Here is a 23,588-nt window from a genome sequence, read left to right on the forward strand (position 1 = left end):
ACTGCCAAAGATTGCTTCGTGAATTGATAGTTTCTTTCGCGTCAGTGTCACCTCATTATGAACGATAATGATAATAATAATTAGAAAAAAATTGTTAGAAAAGTTATCCTTGAGAAATAAAGAAAACGCAAGTTGTCATTATTACCAGACAGAAGTGTACAGAGTGATAGCGAAGTCTGGCAAATGATAATCTAAAGCTGGCCCGTTTGAAATCGTTAAAATGACATTTCTTCTCAGAAAATACATGATATTGTAAATTATTAAGTAGATTTCCTTGAGAATAACGGTAAATTACGCCATGATGTATTGCCAGCGTAAGGGGTACGGAAGCAAGCGAGCAATAATAAAAATCTGAGGAGTTTTATACGTACTGCAAAGAAATTCTTAATTGAAAATACATGTGAGAGTAATATATTCTATAGATTTCCATTAGAATAACGTTAAAATACGCCATGAACACTCCATGATTTATCGCAAGCGTAAGGGTGCGAAAGCTAGAGGCAAGCAAGCGATAATAAAATTCTGACTAGTTTTAGAAGTGCTGCAATGAAATTCTTAATTAAAAATGCATTTTGAGAATAATATTTTCTACAGATTTCCATCAGGGTTACGTTAAAATACGCCATTGTCCGTCGCGGAGCGTAAGAAGGACATGGAAGCAATCAATAAGGAGTTGTGGCAACACTGTAGACATGGCCGAGACGTAAACTGAAGGCACCCTATTACAAAGCAAACACACTCTTATTTCTTCACTCGTCTTCGGATATTCTCGAACTCTAGGGTGAGAATTGCACTCCCGGAGTGCTCTGTACTTTATTCTGGAATGGTGTGATGGGAATGGCGCGGGAACGAGCCAGGGGGGAATTAAATAAGGTCTCATTTAACCCTAATGGGCTCTTTCGGGGGCCCGGTATAGAGAGGTTAGGGTAATATATAGGCGTTGTTTTTTTGGGGGGCGGTGGGCTATTTTTGTATCGCGGATTTAAACGCGAATTTGAGGAATATTCTTTTATATATATTATCTACGATATTCATCGTTATCGTAGATTTTAGGTATCGTGGAATCGCATTTTGATCGAGGCGTTGGTTTAAGGGTCGATTTTATATACTAGCAATTTTAAATATAAGTTTATCACATTCTACGTATAACACATTTAGTTACGATAGAATCTCATCGTTATCGTAGATGTCTAGGTATCGTGGAATCGCATTTTGGCTGAGGCGTTACTTTAAGGGTCGATTTTCTATACCTATCAATTTTAAATAGCCTATAAATCTATCACATTCTCCTATATGTACCTATGTAACATAGCCTATGTATTTAGTTACGATAGAATCTCATTATCGTAGATTTTAGGTATCGTGGAATCATAAAATTAAACCTGTTAGTTTAGACGAAGTCTTGCTGTAGGCTACATCAGGCTTTTTCTAGGTTAAGACTATAATTATAGTTAGGCTACGAATTATCATCAACATTCCCGTGCTGGACAAAAAATTGAAAAAGATTAACGTTCGACGTTTAAAGATAAATCAATAGCTAGGTTGGCTAGAAAGTTTGGCTACGAATTATATTGAACGCTGAGAAAGGTTCGACTTTTCCGTGCAGGACAAAACTTGAAAAAGATTAATGTTTGACATTGAAAGATAAATCAATAGGTAGGCTAGAAAGTTAGGCTATGATTTATCGAAGGCCGAGAAAGCTTCGACGTTTCCGTGCAGGACAAAACTTGAAAAAGATTAGTGTTTGACGTTAGAAAAAACCTGCCTAGGCTATTGTAAGTCATCTATGCTAGGGAAAGGCGCTAGTTATATCTATATGACTATTCCGCGGCAGCCTAGACTATAGCAGTTGTGGTTTTTCTATGCAGTTTTACCTCCTGAACGAGAATTTTAAGTAATCTTTATTCGGACGTCTGTAATTAACCCCTAGGGGCTCGTACTAAACACGGCGAAATATATTTATGCCCCAATTCCTGGTGGCTTTCGTATTCGCGGGGACGAACGATGCGGAATGCTTATATAGAAATACCAGGTGCTAGGCTAATTTTATAAATTGTTAGGCTAAATGTCATTGGGAGAAGAAAGTGGGGCGAAATGTGCTAATATATAACATTTTTGGTAGTTTTAAGGGTAGCTCTATATAACTAGTCTGTGGCGAGCTAAACTATGGCAGTTGACGTTCTTCTATACAGTTTTACCTCATGAACAAAAATTTAAAGTATTTTTTTGCCCGGCTATAATTAACCTGTAATTTACCATTGAACTCTATCCTACGGTAAGGGAGACCCTCTATGCATGAAGATACGGTAAAATACTGAATGGCTACCTGGCGACCACCTTTCCCAAAATCGGAAATTATGGCCGTAATTTGTGACTCAGGAGAAAAATCTTATATAGAGACGAAATTAGGGGTCTCGAGGTGTTGCTTTGTCCTAAGTTACAGGACGTGTTTTAAGTACTTTTTCAGGAAGGTGGTTGCACTAAGGTAGAGGCTGGCCATTTGGTATTTCACCCTATATAGTTTAATTTGGCTGACGCAACATAGAAAAAGGTGCATGTTATTCATTACGGATAACTTAATAAATTTGCTGTAATGTGAGAAATTCACTGTCTTTTCTTTTATGTTTTTATGAAATAGAAGTTCTGCAGGACGGTGCCACGTTTGGTGCCAGCACCACAGGGGGAGAATAAATACATAAACAAAATGGTCCTGGGTTTTTCAGCTGTAAGTCGTGTAACTGGCTGTAACATCCAAACCGCAAACGGCCTAAATGTCTTACAGGCTAGATAATGTAAGTTTAGACAAGCAATAAAATTGGCAATTTATGGCGCCATAACAGGCTGCGTTTCGGTTATCGGCTCCATAAGGTGCCTTTTGGCGCCATAACATACCTAACAGACATGCCATAATGGTGCTTATGGCGCCGATAACCAGTTATTGGTGCCATAAGCCCCATTATGGCACCGTAATTCGCTGAGTTTCAGTTAATGGCGAGTTTTGCTTATCGGCACCCCCTCGGGAACGGTACCCTGCTGATAACTGAGGTCTACCTGTATTTACCATCATTATTTTATATGTACATCCCCAAGGGGCTGGTGCTAAACCTGGCGCCCATTTTGCACATAAACTGAAAGTTACCAAATCTTGAAGGGTGCTTATGACGTAAATGACTTCAGATCTCAACAAAAGATGGTAGATTTATCATATTATTGCAGTGAGTTAGATTTATCATATTATTGCAGTGAGTTTCAACAGTTATCTCACCTGTACTGCCTCACGTTCTCCGGATTCGTGGACTTACGGATTTGTGGATTTCTCCATGGACCATATCTACCCATTATTCACGGGAAATTCTTCTATTCGTTGTATTTTTCTACAAGAAATATACAGAAATTCCTGGTTTTTAAAAATTTATTTCATCATAAAATGCACTTCGTGATAAAACTATTAAAAAACCAGGTATTGAAATTTTTTGTGGGTTTTTCTTAAGTTTTACCTACCAAAATAGTCCGTTTTCAACGTTTTTTTAGGGGTTTCAACAATTCGGGGGGGTGGGGTGTCTGGCACACATCCCCCACGAAAACGGGAGGACCACTGTATATACTCTTTTCTATATTGTTCAGTCAAAATGAACAATATCCTTAGAATTACCAATTTACTATATTCAATTACTTCCCAAAATTACCCTTGTTCTGCTGATCTGTTAGCCAGAACACTTATAGACACATGCTTATACCAATCATTATACTATCATACTCTGACCTGTTCAAACATATGTATACGTTAACTTGGCTTCCATCTCATTTAATATCAAATCATCCCCACAGGCATATTTAAGCAGGTATACACCCTAATCTAACATTAACTTAACCTAGAGCACCATGCTTCGTCAGGCTGTGGACCCCTTAAACATGATAATATCAATAGTAGAATGGTGTGTTTGCAACTATGTGGACTAGCCTGTTACCAAATGAAAAGTAACATATCCACATGTTCCTTCCTTAACTTAATTGCTAAGCTGAGAAAAACATAAATACAATTTAGCACCTTATTAGAAGTCACTGTACAAGTAGTCCCCGGTCATCAGCGAACTCTGTTATCGGCAATCCGGTTTTATGGCGCTCATCTGGCACCATAAAATTGGTGATTTATGGCACCATAACAGGCCAAATTCCGGTTATCAGCGCCATAACATACCTAACATGAGGTGCCATTATGGCGCCATAAATCGCCGAGTTTCAGTTAATGATGGTTTTCGCTTGTCGGCACCTCCTCAGTAATGGAACCCTCGCCAATGACCGGGGACTGCCTGTATTCAAATTCTTCTGGTTCTAACAGATGATGTTGTGAGTCTAAGCACTGTCAGATACAGGTTACTAGTTAGTCTTGATTCTCAGAACTACTCCGTTAAAAGATACACTGCAGAGCCACATTAGTTTACTGTATTCTGTAAGTGTCACAAATCCTGTTTTTAGTTTGTTTGCTGATGTAGCAGCACTAAATATGAATGTTTTCAAAAGTTTAATTTCAGCTGCCATTTCCAGTTAGTTAATATTGTAAAATCTCATTATTTTCAAGGCATTTTAACTTGTAAAAGTCTATTACTGGTAAATTACTTGATTCCCTTCAAATTTCTAGGTGGTATGAAATGAATGTGTGGTCATAGTACTAGATGTTAAAACTTCTTCAGTTTGATTAAGGTTTTTTTTAATCTTGCTCCACCTTGGTGATGTCAACTAATCAGATTTTGTTGTACAAGGAAGTCCTATGTGCTGACACCACTTCGTGTTTCATACACAGGTGAAATTTGACTGAAGCAAGCACCTAGACTTTAAAAACAACCAGGGTATAGCAGCGGTTTGTACCAAAGCTATGGAAATTAGAGCCATGATTAATTTCCAAATTTTTTCAGATGACTTTATATGACGTTTTGGGTGTAAGCCAGGATGCCAGTGAGACTGAAATACGGAAGCAGTATCAAGAGCTAGCAAAGATTTATCACCCAGATAAGTCGGCAGTAGAAGGAGCTAATGAAAAATTTGTCAAAGTTAAAGAAGCCTTCCAGGTATTAGGGGATGCTGAGAAAAGGCGCGAGTATGATGATCAATTAAAACGAGAGAAGGTGGGTTATTCCTGTTATTTAATACACTATATTTATGTAAGTTTTCATTAAAATGTCATTTTTTTGTTTTGGTATCGCTGTCGTTTACTGACAGTTTGCCATTTGCTAACAAAAGTCTTTAATTGTAGAGTATATATTTGTTTTTAATATCTTAATGGCTTTGTGTAAAAGTACATCTTTTGATTAATATTTAGAAAACATATAAATTCATTAGCATGAATATATTTTAGTCATGAGTTACGTAATATAATTTGTGTTTTTAGATTGCAATCAGGAGAAAATTAAAAATCATAACACATCAGTTCTTTTTTTTATAAGCGTGATCTAGGTAATAACTCTGCGTTGGGTATTTCTTTGGAAATTAAAGTTTCCTATATTATTTGGCTTGCTTATTAAGAATTTGCCATTAGTTTTTTGGGGTCAACTGTAATTAACCCCCAGGGGCCAGTGCTAAACATGGCGAAATACATTTGACGCCCCAATCCCTAGTGGCTGTCGTATTCGCGGGAGCGTTCCTTGCAGTCCGTGCAGAGTTATTCCCTAGAATTACCATTATAAGACTGGATTGTGTAATAGTACAAAGTTTAGGCATTATTCAGGCATTATGATTTAGTAAATACTTTAGCTTCACTTAACCCTTAAACGCCGAAGGGGTATATTAAAAATAATGTTCCGTGTGCCGAGGGGGTCTCGGAGTGAGCGCGGAAGCGGAAAAAAAATGGAAAAAATATTTTTTCAAAAAATCACAGCGCGCTTTGTTTTCAAGATTAAGAGTTCATTTTTGGCTCCTTTTTTTGTCATGCCTGAAGTTTAGTATGCAACCATCAGCCCCCCAAATGAAAAAAATTATCACTATCATATATAAATAATGCGATATATGATAGCGCGAAAACAAAATTTGTTCCGATACGTAATACAAACCATCGGTCCTTTAACAATAGAAGTAGCTAGCGGCAGCTGGAACGGTCGTAAGCTTCGAACAAGGGGAGACAACGGTAGTTAACTGCTTGTCCGACAGTCGCGCGCCGCGCGACTGGGAGGTAAACAAATCACTTTTGCTTTCGGCCGCGGGTGTGTGAAGGACGTGTTCGTCATCGCTCTCTGCCCGCCTTCATCGTCGTATGCTTTGTTTATATTGTGTTTTCTACTAATGGTTTGTTTGACTTGAAAATGAAACTGTAAGTACACTGTTTTCATTTTCATTACTTAATTATGAACCAACATGGAGTTATCGCCGTAGATGACGGCGATTTCCTCTCTTTCATGAATTGAACCCTTGAATTATGTCTCGGTGCCGACCGAGTTGGGCTGGGGAGCGCTCGCGCCGAGTCATGTATTTGGCGCGAAAGTGTGTAATTGAAAAATGTAAGTACTCTTTTCATTATATTTTTGCCTGTGCGTTCGTTACCGAGAGTGTGATTGCGCTCGGCACGAGCCTTTTAATTTTGTATAATAGAATGCAATGAAAGTGGATTCGCAATTGCAATATTCTTTTCATTTTCATTTATTATTTGCATGGAATTTAATTTGGATCAGTTTTCGTTCTTACCCGGGCGGGAATTGATCCTTACGATTTTTTTATGTGAAAATGAAATCGCAAGTGCAGATTCTGTTTCATTTTCATATATATTTATGATAGCATTCATATTATTGGACAAGTTTCCGTTCTTACCCGGGAATTGATCTTTTACTCCTTTTAAGTTCTATGAAGTGAATCGAAAGGGCAGTATTCTGTTTTTCATTTTCCATATTACTTTTCACTGCTGTGCGGGGGTGGGGGAAGCGAAGGTCTGCCAGGAAGTCGTCGGAAAGCTCTCCCGCGACTCCTTGGTATCCGATTCTTCGTCTTCCTTCCTGCCCCCCGCCTCAGCTTCTTCATTGTATTTTGTATTTGGGGTCTTCCTTGCGTTCGGGGTGGGGCATGTCTTTCCCCGTGCGGTGAGGGAACCCCTCTTACTAATCTATCTATGTTACCGCAGGTGCTACATCCGTGGGAGACGACCTTGGATGTAGATGTAGATCCTCAAGAGGTTTGTACTCGTTGTCGGGGCGAGAGTGCTCCCGCAACGAGCCCTGTGTAACGTGTATGCATTGATCCGAGGCGCAGTGGGTGCTATACGAGGGCAGGAGGAGACTTAGGCCGCCAAGAAGTCATCGGAAAGTCCAGTGACTCCTTGGTAACGGACACTTCGTCCTCTTTCCTGCCCCCTCCCCGGCCAGCCCCCACGTTTCGCGCCTTCCCCTGCGGGGGGGGGGGGGGGGTAGCGGAGTCCTTCTCCTCTCTCGATCCGTCGAGTGTGGAGGAGGGCTCCCGCTACCCGGACGTCCAGTTGTACTCGGGGTCTTCCGTCCGCTCTGGGTGGGGTTTCTTCTCCCCCCAGGCGCGAGGAAGCCCCTCTAACTAAACCCGACTGTTGCTTCCGCAGGTGTGCCATCAGCGAAGGACGACCTGGGACAGGTGTGGGAGTCGCTGGGACTGCAGGGAGTGCCGAGCATACAGGGGTTGATTCAGCTGTTGGCGGGGTCGGCAGTGGTCACTCATGGTACGGTAACCACTACAACAACCACAATCTCGACACCAGCATATGAGATGCCACCGCACTGGTGTACATACCACATGTCATGTCGGTAACACCCACGGCTGCAATCCAGAAACCAATTCCTGCCGTGCCAAAGAGGACGGTGCCACCGCCACCTGGGTTCTTTGTATTGCCGACCCCGGACTTCCGCTGCCCAAAGAGTAACCCCCCTGGAACCCTGCCGCCAGTGCCGAGGATGACGGTAGCTGCCGACAGGACGCCTGGCTCTCCTGTGGTACCTGCCGTGCCTGCCGTACCTGTTGCTGTCCCGGCTGCTCATTCACTTTCAGATGTTCCTGCTGTTCCTGGACCTGTTCCTGTTGTTCCTGCTGTTGTGGTGCTGTCACAGTCTCAGGTCTTTCCGGACAGGTGCAGTCGGGCCCTGTTGCTTCGGCAACTGCCCCGGCTCCCTCCTGGATGGAAGACCTGACGTCTGTCCTGCGGAGCCTGGCGAAGAAGAAGAGGAAGAGGAAGAAGGTGTCGTCATCGTCTTCGTCGTCTGCTGCCCCTCCTTCCCCTTCGACTTCTAAGGCCAAATAGCCGAAGAAGAAGAAGGTTGCCTCCTCCCCCCCTAAGAAGACTCCTTCGGGATCTTCTAAGGGCCCGGCTCGCCCAGGCGAGCTGGGGAGCTCTTCTGCTGGTCCTCCTGTTCCTTCGGGAACGGGGGCCCGTCGCTTCTTCTGCAAAGAAGAAGTCGACGGGGACCAAGGAGGGGTGCCACCAGCCTCGGCTGGGTGCGTCCTCACCTGGTGCTAGCGGTTCTGCCGCTAAACCAGGTTCCGTCTTCGGCCGCTTCTCGTTCGCGAGAGCACCGAGTGGACGCTCTTCCAAAGAAGACCGTCCAGCCAAAGGTTTTGACGCCCGAGCTCGCTCGCCGTCAAGACAGCGGCGCGGAGCAGAAGACTGGCGAGAGTCGTGCACACGACTCTCGCAGCGATCAACTGGCTGCTCGGGCTGACGTGATGGTCGCTGACCAGCCACGGGTTGAGGCGAGGAAGGAGTCACCCCGCGGCCGCCGGTACCAGCGGCTCGACGCGCGAGAGGACGCTGGCCGGTCTCGACGCGACAGGAGAGCCTAGCAGGTCACCCAGTCCGCCGCTCCCGATGGGACCGGGCGGAGACGGTGACCAGCGGCAGCTCGCCTGACGCTAGAGATCGGTCTCGACGTTCTCAGCCGAGCCAATCGCCCCAGGCGCGGATTCAGGAGCGGCAAGGCTAGGCTGCTGCTCGACCGTCACCGCGGGTTGACGATCAGCAGCAGCCCTCCACGCACGCTGGTCCTGCCAGCGAGCGAGGGGGGAGCGTCAGGTCTGCCTCTCCCGTACCTTCAACCTCCTCGGGCTATCCGGGAGGAGCGAGGTACCGAGGAGCGATCACGAGAGGTGCGCCGCTCGTGACCCAGCTATGACGCCATATGGACCAGGCACGGTTCCAGGACCGACCAGGACATACGCGCAAGTAGCTGGAGGCGACCGTCAGGGGGTGGGGTCTGCCGCTGTTCCTCCTTCTGAAGGAGGAGTATCTCGGGATCTGTTCTTGTTGGAGGGACTGGACGGTCCTACTCCGCAAGACACGGTTACTCCCGAGATACAGAGGAATTTGCAGAAGTCGTTAAGCTGATTCGTCAGCATAATGACCTTGCGGAAGGATTGCCGCTACCCACCAGCAGAGCCCACGTCTCTGCTCGAGTCGTTTTGGGGCCCGAGAGGGAACCCAAACCGACGGTGGGTCTGCCGAGATCGGAGCTTGCCGATTCTGTCTCGAACCAGTCTCTCTCGTCTCCGGACAAGAAGGCTCTCTCAGTTCTGGCCAGTCGATCAAGCTACTTCCACCTCCTCTACTGCGACAGCGGCGTTTCTACGTGTCTTCGGACACCGTATTTGAATACTCTTCGTCCTCCTGAGAGGTTTCGACCTCGACGAGGACTGGAATGAGTCGGAGGACGGTATCGGCTCTCTCCTGTCAGGTGTCGATCAGCCCCACCCAGACGACGTTCAGTGGCGGCAGACCCTTACCTACAGTGAGAGTTCGTAACCCTCCGCGGGAAAACGTTTTTCTCCTGACGATACGTTTTCCCAGACTCTGAGAGGCCATCGCCGCAAGGCGATGGCTGTTCCTACTCTTCTCCAACTGCTAGTTCCACTGGGAAGGCGAGCGAGTATCCAATTCCTCCCCCATTCCCTCTCTCCTTACGGTTACGAGGGAAAGGGGAGGGATCCTACAGAGATTTCTCTGTAGGATCCCACGTTCAGGACTGAGCTACCGGGGGGACCTTCGGGGTCCTACCTGACGTAAGCCCCGGTCCGTTGAGGAGGAATCCTGCCCCATTCTCGATTTCTACGGGAATCGAGAGGACACCAGCCGATATCGTTTGACGAATTCGGTGGGGGTTTCGCAGACTGCTTAGAATTCTACGGAATTTCTAACGCATTCAGTGTTCGAGTTTTACGATCTCCAAACACTTACGCGAGACCACGGTCCAAAGTGAGCGAGACGAGAATCCCCGATATACACGATAATCGGGAACCTCGCCTATGCTCGAATTACCTGGAATTTCTAGCATTGGGGAAGAAGACTGCTGCTGAAGAAACTATCTCACAGTAGGCGACCAACCTGGACTAGAGAAGATCGGACGGGAATATCCAGTTTGGCTTGAACTATCGTCTTAGTATTCTGTTCACCATTGAAGCTTTCCTTCGAGGAAGACTTCTCCTTCACTCTCTTTGATAGAGATCGAAGGTGGTCGATCTCCAATCCTTATTTTGTTTTCTTGAAGGAAAGAATTTAGGATGGAGATCGTTGTTCAGAATCCTACAAATATACTACGTATATTAACCTCGCGACATGATTCTACTAAGCAGTTGAATTGTCCGAGGGGTAGGCGCATATCCTAGTTAAACTACGGATTGCGAATTATAAGAGAAGTATTCTAATTGAACTGCAACTCGGGGTTGCCTGCAACCTCCCAGGAGTTTTCAGTTTCAATTTATATATCTTATGGTTTTGTCACGACAACAACACCATTTCAACTGTTATATTTACCGAAATTCGTTTCGCCTAAAATAATTGCTCGAGCATATCTTTTATGCTCGGTAGTTCTAGCCGAACGCATTCCTTCGTGGAATAATGGATTACCTGGCAACTCAGGATGACGAGTCAGCGAGAGCTCAGGCTCAACTACTGCGTATTGAACTGCCTGATAGCAGCTCAGTATCAGCTGGGCCTCCGATATGCACGGTCATGTATGTCTTTCTCTGCCCTGCTTTGATTGACTACCGAACCGTATCTCTGCCCAACAATCATGGACTTAGGTCTCTGATTAACGGGGATTCTCGCAATAATAAAGGACCCATCTACTGCTGTGACGCTAGATTCCATCGCCTTCGACATTGCGAGAATTTTCAACAGAGATATCTCTTGGACTCTTTCATCTTTCTGTTTACCGCACGGTAACAGAAGTCTGTACAAGTCTCCCGCTGCATCGCACTGCGATAATGCGAATGATTTTGCAGACATCTGAGTTTGTCTTCAAAATATCTCTTATTCGTAGGTGTACAATTGTTCATTGTTCAACCGAATTACGAGATTTGTTAGAAGACATCGCCTACTCTCCGACCTGACAGCTCTACTCCCAAATGTTCAGCCCATGAGAAGCAGTTCTTCAGGCGGCTTTCCCCTGTGTTTTCATTACTGAAGAACGCCCCACGCTTTCATTGCAACTACGACTTCTCACCGGACAGCAATGAAATAGCGGTTAGCGTTTTCAGTCATTTGTAAGCACAGGTTATGATCTTGAGAATCCTTCTCTCGATTCATCTGTGAAGACGTAGGTTGCATTCAATATCTACCTTCGTCTTCAACAGTACATAGTGTTGTTTCTCCTTAGCTGAGATTCAACAACCATGAGATGTTTTACCTTCAGGGACCTCGGTCTCTAGAAGGCAATTGACTTTCGCCTGTTGGGCACATGCCTTAAGAGAATCATCACCTCGCTGTCCGGCATTGGTGACAAACAAATACATTATTTGTTTGGTCTCTCGCATAACCCTTTAAAGGCGAAGGTCACGTGACTTACTCCGGATGCTTGACAACTTGCCTCCTACCGAACGCAGTCAGTCGGCAGCTGTCAGACCGGCCGATCAGTTACGAACTACGCTGTTGACTTAGTTCGGTTGTTACAGAGCAATCATTACTTCGTTTTAATAGCTGTCACAGTACCCATACCATTGACACCATGGAGTGTCGGTGTCCTATCCACTACCGAGAACTTCGCTGCATGGGGATAGGAGGATGCGACAGACTTCGTGGCAAACGGACAGACCAGTATGGGTACTGGACATCACCGAAGTAGAGAAGAAGGATAGGTCATGCGACTATTTCCTTCTTTTCCTCTGAGGAACTGCATGACTTCTCCTGCGAAGTCAAGCATCCAGGGGATGGGGATCCGTGACGCTCGATTTCGTACCGAACTTCGTAGCGAAGACTCAGAACCCTTCGGTCCCTGACGATTGGTTCGAGTCGTTCACAATCCCCTCCCTAATGGACTTCACCGCCTTCGATGCGAAGGAGATGCTGCCTTGTCCGCAAGAACTTCTCCGTGGCGCAGTACTGAAGGCAGGGGTCTGGTCAACCAGACCACATGCCCTTCCTTCTACCTTCGGGATATTGCCCACAGGTCCTTGGAACTTTTTCCTTGGGGACCCGTGTGGCTGCTCAACACGTTGTGTAGCGAACCAGACCCTCGCAGGCTGAACAGCATCGAGTCCTGGTGTGACCATAAGAATGGATGAGTGAATGAGAGTGTGACTGGCTCCTCTTCCCATCTTTTTTCTTCCCCTCTACCTGTGGTTAGAGGGACACGGTCGTCACCCTGCTGGATAAGGACAAGATGCAGGTGAGCTACTCAACAGAGCCCCATCCTATCCCTTTCACTAGGGATAGGAGCGTATATCCACCATTCCTCCAACAAGGGGAGGAAGTGGATGCCAGCTTGAGACAACCCATACTTTATGTTGCCTCTTGCAAACAGGAACAAGTTCTTGCTTGCTGGTACGAAGAGATACGCTTGCCTCTCTCTTAGTACTCGGCCCAGAGGTCTGACCATTGATCCTGCGGTGCACTCCGATCAATCGGACAGAGGCTTGGTATCCCTCCCTCGCTCTTACGACCAGGGAGGCATTCCAGGGATGGACGAACACCAGTCTGTTCATCAAAAGACTCAGATTCCTCCCACCAAGAAGTGAGTCTTCCTATTGTTAAAGGACCGATGGTTTGTATTACGTATCGGAACAAATGACAATTTGTCGAAAATTGCATTTTTCCTAACTATACAAACCTGAGGTCCTTTACATATAGTCCCTCCTCATGCCACCCCTCACTCTGCGTATTTTGCATGGGCCAAAAGCAAAAGTGATTTGTTTACCTCCCAGTCGCGCGGCGCGCGACTGTCGGACAAGCAGTTAACTACCGTTCTCCCTTGTTCGAAGCTTACGACCGTTCCAGCTGCCGCTAGCTACGTCATTGTAAAGGACCTCGGTTTGTATAGTTAGGAAAAATGCAATTTTCGACAAATTGTCATTTCATATATAATTGTATTCAAATCGTGCTATGCGCAAAACGGTTAAAGGTAACATGTTAATTTTTTTTCATTGTAATGTACACTAAATTGCAATCATTTTGGTATATAACACATTGTAAAACGATAAAAGCAACACAGAGAAAATATTATCACAAAATGATGCATGAATTCGTAACACGCTGACGTAAACAAATATTTTTTTCAAAAATTCACCATAAATCTAAATATTGTCCTAGAGACTTCCAATTTGTTTCAAAATGAAGACAAATGATTGAATATTACTATACTGTAAGAGTTTTAGCTTATAATTGCAGTTTTCGACCATATCTGACGAGTTGAAGTTGACCGAATGTCGAATTTTTTTTATGTATTTTATTTATATGCAATTATTTCAAAAATTAGAAAAGCTACAACATTCAAATATTTTTCGTTTTATTCTACATAAAATTGCGCACATTTTCATATATAAAACTCTATGAAATGCCTAATATGAAATGGAGCAAATATTCCGAGAATGCGACGTACGCATTTCGGAGATTTGCTGGGGAGAATCTGCGCGCGGAGGGAAGGAAAGTTTTTTTTTTTTTAAATTCACCATAATTCTAAATATTGTGCTAGAGACTTAAAATTTGTTTCAAGATGAATATAAATGACTGAATATTACTAGACTGTAAGAGTTTTAGCTTACAATTGCGTTTTTCGACCATTTCAGTAGAGTCAAAGTTGACCGAACATGGTTTTTTTTTCTATTTATCGTGATTTATATGCAAATATTTCAAAAATGAGAAAAGCTAGTACCTTCAATTATTTATTGTTGTATTCTACATGAAATTGCGCACATTTTCATATATAAAACATTATGTAACGGCTAATTTAAAATGGTGCAAACATTACCACAATCGCACGTATGATTTTTTCGGAAGAGTTACCTCGCGGACGTAAGGAAAATTTTATTTTTTTCATAAATTCACCATAAATCGAAATATTGTGCTAGAGACTTCCAATTTGTTGCAAAATTAAGGTAAATGATTGAATATTACTAGAATATAAGAGTTTTGGCTTACAATTGCGTTTTTCGACCATTTCGGTAGAGTCAAAGTTGACCGAAGGTTGAAAATGTGTCGCTTATCATTTTTTATATAAAAATATTTCAAAACTGATAAAAGCTACAACCATGGGTTGTTTTTAGTTGTATTGTGCATGAAATTGTGCACATTTCCATATATAAAACTTTATGTAACGGCTAATTTAAAATGGTGCAATCATTACCACAATCGCACGTATGATTTTTTCGGAAGAGTTACCGCGCGGACGTAAGGAAAACTTTTTTTCATAAATTCACCATAAATCAAAATATTGTGGTAGAGACTTCCAATTTGTTGCAAAATGAAGGTAAATGATTGAATATTATTAAAATATAAGAGTGTTAGCTTACAATTGCGTTTTTCGACCATTTCAGTAGAGTCAAAGTTGACCAAAGGTTGAAATTTTGGCACTTATCTTTATTTATATGAAAATATCTCAAAACTGATAAAAGCTACAATCATGATTATCTTTTTTGCTGTATTTTACCTAAAAATGCGCACATTTTCATATATAATACTCCATGTAATGGCTAATTTAAAATGGTACAAAAATTATGTCAAAGTGACGAAATAATTTCTGAGATGTGTCACCGATACTTTTTAGTGCGGCAAGAAAGAAATTCGCGCTTGCGCGCCTGCGTAACGATTGTAAATAAAACAACACCTTGATCCGTGAACTCCCAGCATCCCCCAAGGTGCGTGATTCAAAAGTTTTCGGCTGGTAAAAACTTTTGTATGTCGACGTAAAATACGTCCAGTCGGCACCCGAGAGACAAAAAATGTCGACGTAAAATACGTCCAGTCAGTGTTAAAGGGTTAAAGAATGTGGTATCATATGATGGTCACATTGTTGCATTCAGTAAACGGCAAAGAAGATCTCTTTTTACAGAGTGACCAGCAAGTCCATGTTTTGGTGCTCTCTTGCTCAGACCCCCAAATGTAGAATATTCTCAAAACTACTAATTTGTTGAATTTAGCAATGTTCCTGTAACTCATGCTGACAAGAAATCTAAGAAGAAATGTACATATTTGAGATCATTCTTCTGATTAGGGGCTACAGTTGTCTAGGAGAGGCAATACAGGCAGTCCTGTGGCACCTTTTTTTTTATTCATCAATCGTACCGTATGAGTTTCTCCCAAAGCAATTTCTTGACTAGACTTTTTGGACACCTCTCTTGCTGTTCTCCAGTGGGGTCTTCTGGTGCTGGCTTTCATCAGTCAAGTATATTTTGCCAATTCTTAAAGTTGACTTGTGGCATAGATGTAAAGTGAGTTCATTATGTTAGTTGCAAAAAATGAACCACTACGAACATCCTCTGTATTCTTTTTTACCTGACCAAGCTGTTTTTGCTTGCAATACCAGGGAAGCTCCTATTGCAAACAGTATGTATGTAGTTTTCTAGCATCAGGGTTACTATTTTTTTTTTTTTTTTACAACTAAAATGTGGAACAATATGCTTAGTGGAGTTGTGGAATCTTCTGACCTCCAGATATTTAAGCGAGGAGCAAATTCATTCTTGCTCTCAGCTGACGTCTCCTGAATTTCATGTGTATCGGTTTTATTTCCTGTTCCCTCATATTTATTTATCACCTATTCTTATAACCTATCCCTCATGCAGGTTGATTTTTCTTTGGAACCCGCTTGGGTTTAAAGTCAGTTGACTCTTTCCATAAGGGTTTTCAGCTGAAAATTTAAAGAAAGAATGAACTCCATGATTATTTTACTATGCCAATCTGTATACAAAAAAGTAGAAGAGGAGGAGAGCACTAGAGTATATTGAACCTCACATGATAAAAGAGATGCTCCCCCTGACCCATGAAAGGTAGTACATGAAAGGAAAAAAAGGAGCCTTTCTAGGTATCAGAATGAGTTCAGCCACCACTGCAGAAACAACAGGAGACCAACAGAGGACCAGTAACTATAGTGGGAACCTCTTGAATGGCATGGAAATGAGTGACATGTAGAACAGCCCAAGATGATTCAAAACAAACTCGCCACCTCTAAGAAAAAGGACTTGTGCTAGATTCTTGTATGGTCAGTTAGTGAGTTGGCACAGAACTGAGGAGCCCCAGTTTAGGGATCCACTGGGACTCTTAACAGGTCACTGAAGTTAAAATTAGCAAGGCATCGATCATTCCTAAATAATCTTGATGGTTGAAATAATCACAGTAGCTTCTCGACTGGAAGATACGTGAAGCTGTAGGGAGTTTTGTCAGAATTAGTGCAGGTCCCACCTCTTTAGAGAATCCAAGAGTAGTTATTGGACTGGAAAATTTGATCGCAAATTAAAGCTAATTTTGATTGATGAGTTTGTATAAAAAAATTGTATAAAACTTAATTTTTCTTCTGTAAAACTGTATTTACAGGTTTTGACGCATTTCAAACACTTTATCTTCTATATCTTCTTGCAATGATTTATATAAGCATTTCTGTACAGCATGCTAAGGTAATTTTGTCTTTTGCAGCTTTATCAAGAATTCCCTATGAGCGAAGAGTTGTTTTTGGAAGATTTAGAGAGAGATCGTGAAGAAGGGGTCTACATGCACACATGTAGGTGTGGTGGCCAGTATATTCTTGCTGCTCAGGATGCTAGAAATTCAACAGAAAAGGAAGTAGTTGTAGCGTGCAACAACTGTACACTTAGTATCCTTGTACTACTCAACTGTGACGAGAACACCTGATAAAGGAGTTCCTTAAGTTGTTTTTTGCTTCTTCTGAAACTGCTGTTTCTCTCTCACACAACTTTCTTGCTTACTACACTTTGGGAAAATCAAAGATCTGCTAAAGAAAGCAGGCTTAGGATGGACATTATGATGCTGAATAGTCATGAAACATTGCATCGCTGAAAGATTTATCGTTTTGGGATTGCAATTACTTTGTATCTGCTTGGTTATTGACTTTTGTTTAATATATTCACTCTGAACTTATAAATTTGTTTATGTCCGGTTTCTAAAAGGTGATTTATGCTTGGTTGCCATAATTAAAGGAAATGCAAGGTTTAAAAGTTTACGGCATATGTAGGCTAATTTACACACCTTTTTGAATGAAAGCATTTAGCTTAATTATTTTGTAGCATTTACCCAATATGCATGATGTGGATAACATGTAGAACTAGTATGCAAATGATGTCATTATACTGTGATATTTTTGTTCATTGTGCAAGTAGTTGAGTTCACATTAGCAGCTCTGTGAATGTGTAGCTGACTGTTTGCATTGTGTGCCAGTGAGATAGAATATTGTTTCATAACCTGCGGTTTGAAGCTCACAAAATTTGTAATTTCTCAAATGGATTGTGGAACATCAACGCGGGTGACCTCGCAGACTAAGGCTGTATCCAGGCAATCACTTCCCAGAAAGAACTCAAGGTTAATTCTGATGCCATGGGAAAAGAGACATCAGCACACGTTAACTTCATTCATAAGAAAAGCTCATCCTGTGTGTGAGAATTTAGCCAAAAATGAAGGACTCTTTAGAGATAGTCTTACAACAACAGAAACTTTGTCAAAAAGTGAGAATGTAGAAGTATTTGCAGAAGATCTTGGTGAAAAACATCTTGAAGGGTATCAGAGATCTGCTGTTTATCGGCACTCGGCAAAGGAAAATTCATCGACTGAAGTGAATGAGGATGTGTCTAACTCTGATGGCCTAACAGTGGAAAGCTTAAGGTTGCCCAGTGAACACTCAAATAATCCAATAGTACCACAGGAATTATCCTACAGTATTTTAATGCTCAGTGGGAAGAAATGCCACACAGGTATTGAAGAGACCTCTGGATTTACAGACTCTAGTATTGCTGACAAGATACATAGTAGCACATCGAACAATTCAGTCTCGGATGACGCATCAAGTCAGAATGGTTATGGTACACGTGCTATAATTAGCCAGGATGAGTTTGAGGCTGTTTTGAACAAAGCACTTGAAAGTTCAGGTAGGTACTGTTTAGATGATATATTTAAATATGATGGGAAGGATAAGGACCTGCTTTGGCAAACACTGGATGTTTAGAGCTCTTAAATTTAACAGTACAGAGCCAAAATGGTCCAGAATTCCCAAGTCCTCATGATTTTATTTTAGGGTTTTTAAATTTTTCATATTATGTATTTTATAATGGCATGTGTTTTGGATATACTACATAAAACCGACTACACTAGTTTTATAACAACTTGGAATAAACGACAGCTCAGATCTGTGACTGAATATTAGAAGATTTTGTATAGAAATACGCATTATTGCAATGTAAGGCATTTTGTACCACGAGATGTGCTTAGCAAATATTGACCATTGATCTAATGAGGTTTCATCATAGTTATCCTTATCCTTCAGTCTTTATTGAATAATACATCAAGTATAATGTTATGATTTTCCTCCTAAGAATGTCATGTAAAGATATTGCTTTACCTTGAAAGATGCTCTCCATGGTATATAGACTTCAAAATTGTAAAAGCTTGACCAGATTTACCCCACATGCTTTGCTGAGGAATAATTTCAGATTCTTTCTTTGAAATATAATGACATATAACACAGGCTCATATGAAGCTTTATCCTAAACAAATGATGAAATCTTCCCATGTTATTCATGCATTAAATCATAAATTATCACATTGCAGTTCATAGTGTATATAATTCTTGCATGTCATTATCACTGTCAGGTAGTGAAATAACTATATTGCTTTTTGATATTTTAGCTTTTAGCTTAACACATTTAATGAGTGTGTGACTTATGTGAAGATATTCTTGATTAAGAAAAAGGTGCACTTCTCCTTTGCCAAAAAGGTGAATGAATGACTAAGCATCCATTTTTAAATTTAGTTTATTATCAATGACTGTTCTATTTATGGAGGCTTTATTGTTACATTCTTTTCGACATTGTTTGAACCTGGCGAGTAAGCAGTCTCTTGCAGAAATGGCAAAAGTAAGGCAGGAAACGTTGTAATTGGATGAATGTGTCATAAGTAGACCAGAGAAGTGTGTTTTGTAAATTGCCAATTAAAACCATATGACAATTTTGGGCTTAGACTTAATTTTCACATTGGCAAACAATAATGCTTTTGTGTAATATTGAATTATGGGGTAACCATTTATTTGTTTACATATTTGACATTTGTACTCCTAATGGGTACCCCATATTTCTAGTTGGATTTTTATGTAATGAATTTTCTGAAATATCAAGTATTTAAAAGGAAAAGTTTCTGTACATAATCTTCAAATTAAGGTTATTAACATTAACATTATTGAATGCTACATTATGATATAGCAAGCATAATTAAATGATATTCAGCATCAAAGACAAAATATATATAGAGCAATAAATATGTGTTTATATATGTTGGATGTCTACGCATTGAAATATTTTTTTTTATTTAGGATAAATCTTGCCCTCTGTTAAAGATACCATACATCTCCATGCCAATAGGAGAGGAGATGTAAGCTATCTTTTAACAGACTGTAAGTATCCAGTTAATAAATTTTATTATGAAAATTTATACATTTCGGAAAATACGCAGATTGTTTTTCGTGTAACAGTAAATTTAATGTTGCAGTGTTTCATCAGGATGTGATTTATTAGCACTAAAGTCATTATTCACTGACGGAATTTTCAGACATATGGAAATGCTAGACCAGGCAGAGTGAGACCAATTGAAAGCACAAGCTTTGCCTGACTCTGTGGCTAAGAATATCAAAAGGAGGGAGTGTTTCTGTTGCTGGATATTTTGTGTGATGCCTCATTAGGATTACGTAGTTATAGCTGGGAAGTCTTGTTAAATCAAGTTACAAAACTTCCCAGGAAAGTGTTCCTGATTGCGGTTAACATTTATTTAATGGTTACCGTACACAATTCAGTCCGTCATGTAGGACGAGGCAGTGCAATACTGAAAGGAAAACATTTGATGCAATCGTCAAGTTTATACTTGCAAAGATTGACTAGTAAGAAATTCCAGAAAGAATTTTTCTCAGAATCTCCATGATTAAGTTCTGCAATTTTAATTTTAGTTGGTAGTTTTAGTGTTGTAAGTGCTTTTACTTTATTTTTGTAGAGAATTTTTGGGTCCATTCTGTGCAAAAGAAAACATTTGATATTTTCCATTATTTAAAGCTTGGGTCACCCCTAAAAGATTCCCTCTTAATGTTGGAATGACTGGCTTCAAGTGCAGCATTTGTGTAGTCTTTTGGAGAGGAGGTGTGCATCTATTTTTAGTAGATATTAGTTCTTGTTATGTGCGTAGCCCAAGTGGCCACCTTGTCAGTGAAGTTGAACAGCTTGGATTTTTGAGGTACATATATGATTTTAGATTGTAAAATTTAGAGATACCAAGGTTATTTGAACCTGCAGTGTTTAAGTTTTGCGAGTCATTCATTATCAAACAATTTGAAATAAGATGTTTTTATTTTTAAAAGTAACTTGTAATACAGTATGTACTTTTTTATAATTATTGTTAATACTGTAACACTTCACTGGTGAAAAACCAGTGTGATCTCCTGTAACAAATTCTTATAAATTTCGGTGTTGTGTATTAGATGAATTTTGTAGAGAAAAATATGAGAATCACCTAAGGGTTTTCATGGCAGCTTGTTTGCCAGATGAAATCTCATATTTAGTTTGTTTCAAATGATACTGCTGTATATGGTTTAAGGTTTCAAGAAGTTTTGTAGATAACATTTCGTTAAATGCATTTATAGTTCCAGTGCTCATATTTATTTGCTGTTTCTCATTAATTCCTGGCAAATCAAGAGTCCTGTTATTTGAATCATCGACTGTACGAAAAAAATTGTTTTTGTGTAAAGTCTTGTTAATTGCTTAATTTCTTAATGAAATAATTGCCATTTAATCAGCGAAAGACAACTGATTGGTATTGTTTCATGTCCATATTAGTTTTAGCTTTTAATTTATGTCTTGAAGTAATATGCAAATTTGCTGTACCTGAAGTATTCTGCAAATATGCCTATTATACAAGTAAAGCACTTACTCTTTAAAGTAGAATAAATATGCAACATAAACTGGCTGTACTTGTTATACTATCATTGATATGCAATCTTTATCTTCAATATACTGTATTATGTGCCATATCTCTAAAGCATCCAAGGTCAGAGAATAATTTTCTCATTGTCTGTTGCAGTTTTCATACTGTACTGTTTTGTAAGGGTTACTACACTGTTTTCCCGAAGGCTAAGACCTTTACCTTTGATATTAAGGGTAGCCAGGAAAGTTTGTGCTGCCTCCAGGCAATTGAAAGTTATGACTTTAGTTTGGCAGCAGATTGGATTTTAGATTTTGATAGTGGCAGTTCATGCAACTACCCTGATGAACACTTTCCTAATGCAGACGGCATTTATCTTTTTAATAGGAAGTTGTCACATTTTTGTGGTTATTGTGCGCTCTTCTGCTGTCCTTAATTATTAGTTATGTACATGTTCTCACGTTTTTAGTGTGCTCTCTACAAAACTGTCAGTACAGTTTTCTCTTCTCGCATCCTCGTACCAGAAGTAGTCATTCCAGTACCCATGGACCTCAGCAGTGTTGGGAGCTTGTTCAAAGAAGAGAATAATCATTAATCAAGACAGCCTTTGGTTAGTATATTTTATTTATTTTTTTTTTTTTTACCTTGTTGTTTTGAAGGTTGGTCATTGGTCAGTTCCTTTTGGGATTTGTCCATCAAGTGTTGTAAATCATCACAAACTAAATGGAGGTTTTTTGGAGCTGGAATTCTCTATATGTAGATTTATTTGTACACTATTCCTTTGGAGATTTTTAAAGATTTTCTCCAATCATTCTGAGACTAAAATTTTTTATAACAAGATAGGATCAACACAGACTGAATACCTCTACAATGCCAAACCATAAAATAGTTTGATTTTTAGTGTTGTAGACTGTGATTATTATTGACGTTATTCAAAGCCAGGTCGAGGTCAGGAGGTGAATCTGTAGTATGAGCGAAGAGGCAGTTTGATGCGTGAAACCCCTTGTATCTCTTGCTGGTTTTAAGGGAAGTTAGTGCATTTCTTCAGACTTTGCCAAGTTGCACACGAGTTGGTTTTTTTTTCCATTTATTTATAATCTTATCAGAATTGCACTTCAGATGTATTGGTGAAATGGTTTTTTTAAGGCTAGGTGGAGGTGTTCTGCTATTCTGCTAAATTGCTATTTCCTAGAGAGGATATATTTGAGCAAATTTAAGTGTTGCACTACAAGCTAACAGTAGTGCTTGCACTGCTGTTTTAGGCTTTATAGTTTTAACTGGAACTTTTTACTTTTTAGGCTTGTTCAAATTTCGACCAAGCATATTTTAAGGCTTGTATTTTATTATGTTAGGAACTTAATTGCCATGTAGGGACTTTTTCCTCTTGAGAAATCTTTTACGTCATAAGGGATCTTGTATGGTTTCTTGGAAGGACAGTATGTCGAGTACCACTTAGTACTCCCAATCTTGTTTTTTATATGGATGCAGTGGCCGTAAAAGCATCAAATTTTCAATTTCTAAATTGATTGACTAGTAATATTTTCTACTTATTTGGCAGCTTTTGGGATATGGAAATACCTACTTCCCTGTTTTTCCCATTGTTTTAGTACAGGTCTTTTCTGTACTTATTCTGAAAACTGATAACATAAGTAACTTCAAAATACTCCTTTTTTTTTCCTAAGTTTTTATGGCCTGTAATACATAATATTTACTATGAAATGTATAACTTTTTATAGTTACAATTTTCCTTTTGTCTTGCCTCTTGAAAGTGAAGAAAAAAACAAAGCTGGTCTTTGTGGAAACTAGTTCAGATTTTTGCCTATTTGCTTTGGGAGAAAGCTACTTACAATATCTGAAATCTAACATTATATTGTGTTGGTGCTACATACAGCTTTGAAACTTTTTGTTGATGTTGCTGTTTATATGCATTTACCTTTTCAAGTTGTGCATGTAAGTGGCATATAAGTATTTGTATCTTTTGAAAATCAGTTTTTATTACATTTTGCATAATGAGAGGTTCATGCCAACTTTCTCTCTTTACTTTTAAAATCAAAGTTCCCATTTTAGTAAATTTTCATTGTTTACTTGCACTTTCAATTAAGAATTGTGGTTCTCAGTTAGTGACTAGTAGAATGTGTAATTGAGTTTATTATTAGTGAAAGCAGGTGATACTTGTGCTTGTAATAGCCATAGCCACCTGTGTTCAAAGAAAATAAAAAGCTTTTAAAAACTTTATAAGGTTTACTTTTTTTTGTGGATGTACAAC

The 23,588-nt window shown here is 40.4% G+C and overlaps 1 protein-coding gene across 1 annotated transcript; it reads left to right on the top strand.

Annotated features, from left to right (window-relative positions):
• Positions 1-624: 624 nt before the first annotated feature.
• Positions 625-23,560, top strand: LOC135216281 (dnaJ homolog subfamily C member 24-like). Its single transcript, XM_064251450.1, has 3 exons — positions 625-781; positions 4,914-5,123; positions 16,832-23,560. The coding sequence occupies exons 2-3, from the start codon at positions 4,914-4,916 to the stop codon at positions 17,045-17,047; spliced, it is 426 nt and encodes a 141-aa protein (XP_064107520.1). The 5' UTR covers positions 625-781; the 3' UTR covers positions 17,048-23,560.
• Positions 23,561-23,588: the final 28 nt, after the last annotated feature.

This window comes from Macrobrachium nipponense, chromosome 6 (genome assembly GCF_015104395.2).
Source record: "Macrobrachium nipponense isolate FS-2020 chromosome 6, ASM1510439v2, whole genome shotgun sequence".
In the NCBI taxonomy this organism is placed as follows: domain Eukaryota; kingdom Metazoa; phylum Arthropoda; class Malacostraca; order Decapoda; family Palaemonidae; genus Macrobrachium; species Macrobrachium nipponense.